This window comes from Eleutherodactylus coqui, chromosome 1, assembly GCF_035609145.1.
Source record: "Eleutherodactylus coqui strain aEleCoq1 chromosome 1, aEleCoq1.hap1, whole genome shotgun sequence".
Lineage (NCBI taxonomy): Eukaryota > Metazoa > Chordata > Amphibia > Anura > Eleutherodactylidae > Eleutherodactylus > Eleutherodactylus coqui.
This window is the reverse complement of record NC_089837.1, coordinates 443,589,591-443,601,210: the sequence shown is the minus strand read 5'-3', so window position 1 is coordinate 443,601,210 and position 11,620 is coordinate 443,589,591. Positions and strand designations below refer to the sequence as shown.

Sequence of the window (11,620 nt, the reverse complement as noted above, 5' to 3'; positions counted from 1 at the left end):
TGGCTCGCTCCCTTTATACACTGAACAATTCTTGTTGTGTGAGTTTATGATGAATCTGCCTGTCTAAACAGGCTGCTTGAAAGCGAATGAGCTAGTGGTGATGTCACTCGTGGTTCGATCGTGCAAGTGAGAATCATCCAGTCTAAAAGCTCCCTAACAACTGATTTCATTTTTTTAATTCATCAATTATTTTGCCCTGTTCGATCAGATTTGAGTAGGACCTACACCTTGCCGAGGGACAAATTTTTCCATAAGGGCTTTGCGATTTTCGGCCGTCCGCATCGTGGCTGAAAATTGCGTGAACAAGGGAAAGCCATGAGCAAGTCGAAGATAAATCTCACGTTTTCTCGCCCATTCACACTGCCAGGGAAGCCGTATATACTCAGCAGCCCGGGATTTCGTCGGCCAGGGGGAGAGTTTAGTGCTGCTAAATTCTCTTCCTATCCCTTTGCCGGCTGATTGCAGCACTAGAAGCTCCCATAGAAGCCTATGGGAGCTGCCGGCAAAGGGAGTTTAGCAGCGCTAGTTGTGCTAAACGCCTCCTCTTTCTCTTGCCAGCAGCCGTAGACTTCTATGGGAGCTGCTGGCTGACCGCGGCCAAAAGCTAGGGCAAGACCTATCTTTTCCGTCCGGAATCGCTGGTTTATGCTAGAGTCCTAATACTTTTGTGCCCTGAATGAGAAGCTAATTTATATAAGAAACAAAGGTGTGTGTGTGTGTGTGTGTGTGTGTGTGTGTGTGTGTGTGTGTGTGTGTGTCAAAAAAATAGGTATGAAGGAGCAAACCAAGACACTGAAGACTGGAGCAGCTCTGCAATGTAAAGGGAGTGTGTTATCAGAACATGACCAATTATATAAAACACCTTTTGTGGCCAACTTATTTTAAGAATTTTAGATTTTTGTTCGTGTTTTAACTTTGTCAATATAAAAACCTCCTAAAATGCTGCGTTTTTCACACTGAGCAGACAGCCTGAAAGGAGTCATCACACGAACATCACAGGTCGAATTAGGTCTCTCAAATGGGTGACCGCGATATCGCACGACTTTGTAGCGCTCTTTTGCCAGGAACTTGAAATATAAGCCTTACCCTCAAAATAAGCCTAAGCTGCATAAAAAAAAATAAAATGTAATGGCTGTGATTGGTTTTTAAGCGCCACAGCTCAGCCAATCACTACGTCGCCTGCCTGGTGAATCAATCAGAGCCAGCACTTCCTGGAGGTGGGATTTTTTTATTTATTTTTTTAACCCCCTGACCAGGAAGCACTGGCTGAAGACTGCAGATAAATGTGCCGGAGGGTTGGAGAAGTGCAGCGGAACGGACAGCGTCTGTTAGGTGAAGTATTGGGTTGTTTTTTTATATAGTTCTTAATGCAGCTAGGGCTTATTTTAGGTGAAACAGTAGGACTTTCTCCTGTAAAAGTTGCATCACACAAAAACCGTGTTTTCTTGCGATGCAACACAAGGGAAGGCTCCATAGGGAAACAAGGGTTACAGAACATTGCAAATCCCAACTGTATAGAGCATGCTACGTTTTTTTTCTTGCAATGTAGCAGCCTACAAAACATCGCTAGTGTGAAGGAACCCATTGGAAAGCACGGGCTTCACATACATGCGATTTGTAGCGCTGTCACATCATCGGAAAATTGCACGATTTTGTCTCCTGTGTGAAAGCGGTCTTACACTGAGAGGTGACAGCTATATGTAGATTCCGCAGGATCCATCATTCCATCATATGTGATCAGCTGTGACTTTCTGCTCCCCCTCCCTGCAGAATGACCCTTGCGTGGGTTACAGAACATGTCATGTGCAGACATGAATAAAAAGCTCTACAGTCAGAGAAAATGGAATATGTTTATCTGTTTTAAATAAAACGTTGGTAACATAGGACATGGAAGAGATGGGGAGTTTTGTGCAAAGTGCAGTCACACATTAGGGTAACAGTGGAATGAGGCTTTACGGCTCTATCGTACATGGTTTTCAATGGGGGCAGCAGTAGCATCAGCCCAATTGGAAACATAGAGAGTACATCGTGTTCCCTTGACAGCTGTGACAATTATGGCAGGGGATGAGGGAATCAGCAGAGGTCTGTGATGCTATCCCATTGCTTTCAATGGGACCAGGCGTTGCTGTCTCCCCATTGAAAGCAAAGGGATGAAGGCATTCCCTGCAGCGATGATTTATTTTTTTTTTGGGTGGGGGGGGGTGTGCTTGTAATATACCCTACCCCGAGAATCATCCCTAGCTGTAAAAAAAAAAAAAATCACCTAGAAGAGCAGCCTGGCTTTCTCTCCGTCCCAGTCAGTCTTTAGCTGTCTTCTGGTGGCTGTGAATTGAAAAATCCCCGCCTCTAGAAAGCGCTTCCTCTTTTTGGCTGAGCGCTGTAACCAGTCAGAGGCAGCGCTCAGCCATTCAATAAATGCCTGAGCACTGGGAAAAGCATCGCTGCAGGGGTTGCCTTCGGCTGTTGCCGGCCCCATTGAAATCAATGGGATAGCATCGTGGACCTCTGCCACAGCTGTGGCAGGGGCTTTCTTTATTCCCGCGGGCCTCATTGAAAACAACGGACGATAGCTTTTTCTTAGGGCTGCGAGCCTTCAGTGAAAACATTGCAAATGGGAATGAAAACATTGCAAACCATTGGTTTCATAATCATGCGTTTTCACTCATTCTCGCATCACAGGAAAGTTTATCGCCAGTCTACGAGCTGCTAAACTCCCTCCACCTACAGCCGCTGCCATGGGCTCCCATAGGAGCCCATGGCAGCGGCCGATGTATTCCCGGCCCAAAAGATAGTTCCAGGACTATCTTTTGGGCCCAACATAAAAACGCCCAGCGCTATATTGGGCTGCCCGGCCGATATGCGCTCATGTGAAAGAAGCCTTAGGGGAATAAGAGAACTCACCCAGGCGTTAAACCAATACTACAGCATTCTTCTCCAGCCATCTTGTATAATCGGTGGTTCAGGGCCCCTTCTACAGAAATGACTATCGTTCAAAAAAAATCTTTGGATCGTGCGAATTTGAATGATAGTCAGTGTAAATACAGCCAGTGATTGAAAATTAGTTTGCTTCTTGTTCATTTTATGCAGGCATAAAAATAGTTGTTTGCACATCGTTGCGTGTGAACTCGATGATTTGTAAACTATTTATATGCCTGTGCAAACAGGCGTACATTTAGCATTCTCCACATGTGAGTCTCAGTGCTGTAAGTTTCCAAATCGCAATACAGAGTAAATCGCCTGCATGTCCCCAGAAAGCCCCTATAATTCTTTAGCTTTATCCTAAACAAATGCATATTAGGCCACTCTCGCACATGCCGTCAGCAAAACGCTGCGATTTCACCGCCGTTTTCGAATGCAGGGTACTGTCTTCGGCAGCAGGTTTTAGCGCACACCATCGTTGTAATGGGTGATGAGGTGCACTAAACGTCGCAAAATAGATCAGACAGTGCTAGAAAGTGCCATGTTCAAGCACATGTCTTCGAGGTTCTTTGAAGTCAATGGGAGTGTTATACTGCGATTAGCACGGTGTTCAAAATGCTGTGGTACAAAATGGATGTGTGAGAGCAGCCTAAGGGCTCCTACCCACTAGCGATATGTTTTGAATTCAATGAATGGCTGAGTGCTGTGACCAATCACAGTCAGCACTCAGCTGTCATTCAATCCACGGCCTCCAGAAGACGACTGATAGGGCCGGAGAGAAGAGCCGGATAGCTCTTCTGGGTGAGTAAATTTTTTTTTTTTTTTTTTTTTTTACGGCTAGGGCTGATTTTTAGGGAAGGGCTTATATTTCAGGCCCTTCCCCAAAAATCATCGCTGCAGTGGTTGCCCCATTGAAAGCAATGGTATAACATTGCAGACCTCTGCAACAGCTGTGGCAGAGGATTCCTTCATCCCTGCGGTCCCCATGGGGATGGGATAATCCCCTGCTATAGCTGTCACAGCTGTGGCAGGGAAGCGCAATATACTCCCTATGTTTTCAATGGGGGTGGCGCTGCTGCCGCCGCCCCCCCATTGAGGGTGATGGGCGATAGCGCAGATTTTTCTTAGCGCTGCGAGGCTTCAGTGAAAACATCCAAAGTGAGTATGAAACCATTGAAAATCACTGTTTTCATAATCATACGTTTTCACTCGCTCAGGCATCGCAAGAAAAAATATCGCTAGTGGGTAGGAGCCCTTAAAGAAGATTTGAATAGTTTATAATAGTGCAGACTACCCACTTACTGCCTTTTGCATGTGCCAAAAACCGTAGGGAGGGTGCAGGTTTGTGGTGGGGAAAAAATGCAGTTATCGCTCCCATGTGTGAAATTGACATTACAAAGCAGTTACATGCAGGCACAACACTAAAATAGTGCCATCAGCATGTTTACTGTCTTGTAAACGGATAAATTTCACGTTAAACAGGTTTCTAATATTTCACAGTTCAACTAATTAATGCCCAATGTTTCAGCACAAGTTTCATTACTTGTTTCATACTCCAGTAAAATACTATTGATGACCTATCATCAGGATAGTTCATCAATAGTTGATCGGCTGGGGTCTGCCGCTCGGGACACTGACCGATCAGCTGAGCTGGCGCATGCTATCAGCACCGCGATAACACAGAGGTTGGATTTGCACCGACCTCCTATGTTGTGGCTGGCGCTTGTAACTGCAAGCACGCACAATACACAGAGAATAGAATGTTGGGAGTACTAATGTTGGAGCATAAAGAAGACATTGTTATGGGCACTATTACTGTGCAAATTGCACTAAGGGGTAGCAGCAGCATAGTGAGTTTTTGTGCAGAGATGAGATGTGGTTGGAAGAAGTCTTCATGGCGGTCTGGACCCAGACAGAGAACAAAAATGAAAGTGGCACCAAGCAGAGATGTCTGAGCAGCTGTATCAAAACCCTCTGTTATAAAAGTCATCTCCAACATACTGTCACAGATGTATTTGCCCCCTGTACAGACCCATTATTGTTGGCAATCTGTCACTGTGTAGTTTTCAGAATTCCATCAGACTACGTAATGATTTTTGGTGCAATCACCAGACAAATGAGTGTGCGCTTATTTGATCACTGATGGCTGACACGTTTACACTGGACAATGATTGGCTGAACAGATCGGACGAACATTTGTTCCCAATAGGGCTTATTAACGTGGGTGTATGAGTATAACGCTGCGAGTCTCTTACTCATCGCAGCCCATTCACTCTGCCAACAGAGACCACATAAGGGCTGCGATTGGCACTGTACATGCCCGGGATTATGATGTCACGGACATGCGCAGTGTGACTTTTTTTTTTTTTTTAATTCCCTGGGGCTGCGTAATAAACGCTGTTCATTCACAGGCATTGTGAAGAGGCAGCGTTTCAATATGCAGCCCTTCAAGGGCTACGTATGAAACTCCGTATTTTATAAGCAGTGTTCCCTCGCACTTCCGACACAGGTGTGAATAGAAGCATGAGTGTTTATAGACTTTCATTGCCTCCATTCAATATGTATTACGCACAGGAAATACACATTCGTAATACGCAGTGACAAAATGCCCATGTGAATGAGCCCAGAATGAGCCCTTGAAAGCTTGTCACCGCCCCCCCACACACACAAACCCTGGATCCATCTCTGAGCTAAGGTCATAATAAACCAGATAATCCAGAATTGATGCAATCTCTCCACTGAAAGCCCATTTGTGACTGGTATAAATGCTATAAAAAGCTGTTCCACAGAATGAGTGTACATAGACTACCGATTATAGATTTGTTGGACCAATGCCCGTATTCTTCACCAGTTTCACAATCCTATGAGCTGTTTTCAGATGATATTTATTTTTAAAAAAATTATAAAACTGCAACCAATAAATAGAAACTATAACATACAATGTAAAATGTGCAGAATATCACTACTTAATTCTATGATAATTAAAACTTATCACGCCTTAGAAAGAATGCTAACATAATTAGCCAGTGTTGTCAGCAACAAGTTACACCTTCGGAAGTTGAATCTTTTCTGCAATAACACACCAATTGGAATGATCGAAGAAAGTCTGCACCACACGAAGCTCGGGAATGCATTGTTCTATTAGGTCACTGAGCTCGCCCTGCTTAAAAATGTGATAGTAACGTAGACAACCATTATTTACACCTTGCAGGAGCTGATGATCTGTTGGAACGCTCTCATAGTCAGACCTACAGTTCATTAGGGATTTGTCTCCCTTGTTCCTAGTTTTATTTTCACTAGGATTTGCAGAATTTATAGTAAAATTACGTTTTCCAGTGTTCGATTCCATGTATGTAGATCCCAGACCAGGTAGAGGAACTACATTGAAATCGTTGCCAAGTTCTACAGTTGCAGACTTCCAAAAAGTCATATTCGTGATTGGTGGGCTCAACAATTCCACAACCGTGTTGGTATTGTTCTCAAAGTTTTGCATATGATTTGGAGCAAAATCTCCAATGTTCCTAAAGAAAGGCAAAGTCTTGGAGGAAAATGTATTTCTACCTCTTTTAATGTTGATACAGAGATTATACAGTCTACGAAATATGCTTCCATGATCTCGCTCACCCTCTCCAGAGTCAAGAGTGACATTCAATACGGAATCTAAGGAACGTGCCAAGAACTTAGACTTATAAAGTCCATTCTGATATAATGATGGCTGATTGTCTAGAGACAAAGAACTTTTCGTCCTTTCCTTTGTGGAGGGATGGACATTGTTGAAGTGCTGATTCAAGGAGAGGTGTGGTTGCAAAGAGTTTCGCATTTTGTCGGAGAGGTTTTTTGTATTGGGCTCTATGTTCCAAGGTATTAGTAAATCTTGCTTCTCAAACTTCCGTCTTTTTTGTTCCATTGCCCATACATATATCATCATCTGCCCACCAACTTTTAATATCCGAGTCATCTCTTTAAGAGCTAGAACACGGCGCTCCTTGGTTGAAAAATGGTGGATCACTGTAGAAACAAAAAAGGAAGGTTAGAGTTTTTCATAGTTTAAAGGCAAAGAAGAATAATGTTCTAATAGGTTTTGATGTTCAATGTTTCAACTTTTTAATATCTCTGCTTACTGTCAGTGAGTCTAAAAAATGTTTATCAATACAGGTTTCTAACCTTTGGAACGTAATGTTCAACCAAGGCCACATTCACACTTGCATATTTTGGTCAGTATTTCTAAAGGCCCTTTTCCACGGCCAACAGTCTTTTAAATGGCTGCAGGAGCCCTGACATTACCACCAAGGTGGTCAGTGCTCGTACAGAGCATTTAAATAGAAACACTTGCGTACTTCTTGTCCACTTTTCACTCAGCGCCTCACCTCCTATGTGAAGCGCTGACCGGGGAGCATTTACATGGGACGAGAAGCCAGTGAGCCAACAAGGCTTTTTAGGCTGATGGAAAAGATAGCTTAACCCCTTAGTGACGAAGCTTTTTTGCTTTTGTCCATTTTTGTTTTTTCCTCCTCCCTTCTAAAAAATCGTAACTCCTTTTATTTATCCATCGACATCGCTGTATGAGGGCTTGTTTTTTGCGGGACGAGTTGTAGTTTTCAATGGTACTATTTATTATACCATATAATGTACTGAAAAACTTTTAAAAAAATCTAAGTTGAGAGAAATGGAAAAAAACGACATCCAACCATCTTTCATTGCGTCCTGTTTCTACAGCGCACAAACTGCAACAAAAATGACCTGATAACTGTATTCTATGGGTCAGTACAATTACTACAATACCAAACTTGTATAGTTTTTTTTGCTCTAGTACTTGTATTATTTTTTTAAAATATTTACATTTTTTAAATTATTTTTTGTGTCCATTTTCTGTGCACAAGAACTTTTTTATTTTTCCGTCGACATAGTTATGTGATGGCTCATTTTGTGCTGTACGTCCTGTCGTTTCCATTGGTATCATTTTTGCAAACAATTGATTTTTTTGATCGCTTTTTATTACATTTTTTCTTGGAGATAGGGTGACCAAAAAAGTGCATTTCTGGCGTTCTTTTTTTTTTTTTTTCATACCACGTTCACCATGCGGGTAAAATAATGCATGAATTTGATAGATTGGACTTTTACGGACGCAGCAATACCAAACACGTATTTTTGGTTTAATATTTTAATTTTTTTATTGCAAATATGGCAAAAGGGTTTTTTTTTTAACTTTTTTTTTTTTTAAATTTAATAATTAGTAAAACTTTTTTGTTCTTATTTTTATACTTTCTTTTAGTCCTCCTAGAGGACTACAACCAGCGATGCTTTGATCGCTCCTGCATAGAATTACGTCATACTGCTTTTTGACAGGCAGTTTATCAAGCCACTCCACGGGGATGGCTTGATAGGCATTCTGCTATGACAGCCCTGGGGCCTTTCAGAAGGCCCCCAGCTGCCATGACACCTGCACGGCTCCCCCGATCTCACAGCAGGGGGGCCGTATGGAACCCCCGAACATCGTTCAGGGGGATTTAAATGCCGCTGTCAAAATTGACTGGCCGATCTCGGCTATTGCCCGTAGGTGTCAGCTGTAATAAACAGCTGACGCCTGCACTGTATGGAGGGAGATAGCGGCGCTATCTCCCTCCATACATGTCCTGCAACGGCAGGACGTAAAAACGCTATTGGGCCGTCACTAAGGGGTTAAACAACCACGAACGACAAGTGAGCAGTTTTTTTCCATTCACACTAAATGATTATCACTCAAATTTGTTCGTTTGGTAATCGTTTTGTGTAAATTGGCCTTAAGCCACAAGCAGGAGTGAGTCCAACACATAAACAGAGATAAGGTATGATAGACAGATTTGCATCCTTTTCTATTTTCCAGTCCTGGTTTGACCTTAAAAATACTGATGAGAGTACTCAAGCATGAATGAGCCCTAACACAGGTGCATAGTTTCTAAAGAGGACCTGTCATGTACTTCTGTCAACAGTGTTAGCTACATAGCTTTGCCCTCTGAGTCCAACAACGTCTTTAGTTCATACTCATTCCCGTAGAAGTTCTTCTAGATTCAGCCATCAGCACTGTGAATGTGACAATTGAGCAGTCCCCAGCACTCACTGGCAATCAAGTCTGACGTGACCCATTGCCAGTGAGCAGTGGGAACCGGCTACTTGACACATTCACAGCACCAGAAGCTGTATCTAAGAAGAGCTTGAATGGGGGGGGGGGGGGGGGGGTTAAAAAATATATATAATTGGAGATAGTGGGGTCACAGCTTGAAAGCTATGCAGTCAACCCTCACTGATAAGAAAACATGACAGGTCCTCTTTAAAGGGTTGTTCAAATTAGAATTCTCATATACACTTTGAGGGGTTTTCTAGGGAGAATACTATTGATGACCTATCCTCAGGCTAGCTCATCAATAGTTGTTTGGCTGAAATACGTCACTCGAGACCCTGACCAATCAGCTGATTGTGTACCCACTGACAGAGATGCAAATACACAGAGATTGGAGCAGAGGCAGCGGAAGCCTGCTGCGACCTCTGTGTAGTGGTCGGCGCTTGTAACTGCAAGCACGGCTCACATTGATTTCAATGAGAGCCGTGCTTGCAGTTACAAGTGCCGACCACTACACAGAGGTCAGAGCAGAGGCTTCCCCTCCGACCTCTGTGTAATTACGTCGCTGTCAACGGTTGCACAATCAGCTGATCAGTCTGGTCCTGAGTGGCGGACCCCAGCCAATCAACTATTGATGATGACCTATCCTACCTTAAAATGGCATATTTGTTAAACTGAAAAAACTTTAACAAAAATGCCATTTTAAGCATACCTATAGGTTTTTAATACATATGTTAAGTTAGCCAATTTAGGAACAAAAACCAGACTGATAAAATCACTAAAGTATTTCACACCCTCTCTTTAGCTGGCACTTGGAGGGAATTCAACCCTGTAACAAAAGGTTACATTTATTTCTCTCCAGCTCATAGACACCACTCCAGGTTGGACTGGATTCTCAAGAACACTGTCTCATTGCCATTATTTATCTATTCCAGTCACGTAGCTTGTGTCTGGTCAGATCATAATCTGGTATTCTCAGAAATCATGTTCAATCTCCAAGCCAAGATCCCATACACTGGGAGACTTAATGAAGGGACTAGTCAGTAATCCTGATATTTCCGCCACTGTCAAAAAAAAGCTATGGGAGTATTTTTATATAAACAATTCTCAATTGATAGCAATAGATGTTTTCTGCTAGCCCACAAAACAGTGATCCTAGACATCTCAATTTTCCTTCCTTCACAATTAAAGAAAGCAAGGGCACTGGCACAATCTGATTTGGAATATAAAATAGCAAAATTGGAATCTACTTATACACGGCACCCATCATTATACCTGCAGAAAACAATTAGGGATACCAGATTAGCACTGAATACTATATTAACGCATAACGCTGAGAAGGCGATTACTGGACTCAATCGTCTTATTTCCACTCTGCTAATAAACTAGGTAAATTCTTGTCACGCAATCTTAGGGAACCACAAACTCTCAGCGCTATCCCTAAAATCCAGATATAACCAGGTTATTTATTTTCATGGCCGGCTGATATACGCTTCCATCTGAGCAGTCCCCCCCTTCCCTCCCACTCACCGGCTCTCTGCCTCTCTCCTCCCCTCCAGTGGGCGGAGCTAAGCTCCCTCCCCTTGTCCACAGCCAGCAATGGGAGTGGGCGGGACAGAGCAGAGCTTACCTCCGCCCCTACCCCCTCCCGTTGCAAATGCCGGAGTGCTTAGATAGAAGTGTATATACTGCTTAGATGGAAGCGTATATCGGCTGGCCATGAAAACTTTGGCCGATATGTGCTCGTGTAAATAAGCCCTAATCCTGATAAAGTTTATATAATTTTCAAAAAATACTTCAAAAAATTGTATACGGCCTCTAAGAGTTCTTAATTATCCCATTCTTATTGCAACTTCATCTACCAAAAATCTCTTGAGCAGCTCAAGCTCACCTAAACCTAAACAAGGTTAAGCCCCTGATGGCTTTATGGTCTTCTTTTATTATAAAAAATGTTTGCCCCTACCCTCATCCTCCTGGTAGATCTATTAAAGAACAAATTAATGCCCCATTTAGACACAACGATTGTCGCTCAAAAGACAGCGTTTGAGCAATAATCGTTGCCTCTAATGTGCGTCCATCTGAAAGAATGACGAGTCTTATTAGGACCTCGCGCTGAGTTCGCAGCGGGATACTGCTGATGCTATTGTTTTATCTGCAGTATGAAGAAGACAAGCAGTCCACCTGTCTTCTGCATACTCCGCTCAGAGGACTCAGGTGCACGCTCTGAGAAGACCACAGCTGTGTGCAGAAGACAAGCGGCCCCACTTGTCTTCTGCATATCTAGCTCAGAACGCACAGCTGCATGCCAGCTGTGTGTTCTGTGAACACAGCAGGAGTATACAGAAGACAGTGCTCCAGCTGTCTTCTGTATACCCTGCTCGGAGCGCTTAGCGCTTATGCAAAGTGATTGCTCAAAGCTGTCATTTAAACTGCCGTTTGAGCGAATTTTGAGTGATCACCTTGCCCTGTAAATGCACTCAAAGATTATCACTCAAAAGATTGCCTTTTAGCGAATTTCGAGCGATAATCGTGTCTAAATGGGGCATAATCCAGACTTTTTTAGAACACTTATCACAACTATACCCAAACCTGGTAAGGATCAGA

At 43.1% G+C, this 11,620-nt stretch overlaps 1 protein-coding gene across 1 annotated transcript in view; it reads right to left on the bottom strand.

Annotated features, from left to right (window-relative positions):
• Window positions 1-5,835: 5,835 nt before the first annotated feature.
• Window positions 5,836-11,620, bottom strand: part of LOC136612772 (probable tRNA methyltransferase 9B) — a 40,257-nt gene continuing 34,472 nt past the window's right edge. The window contains exon 4 of the mRNA XM_066593430.1: window positions 5,836-6,927. Coding sequence (XP_066449527.1) covers window positions 5,963-6,927 — 965 coding nt within the window. The 3' untranslated portion in view covers window positions 5,836-5,962. The remainder of the gene's footprint in view (window positions 6,928-11,620) is intronic.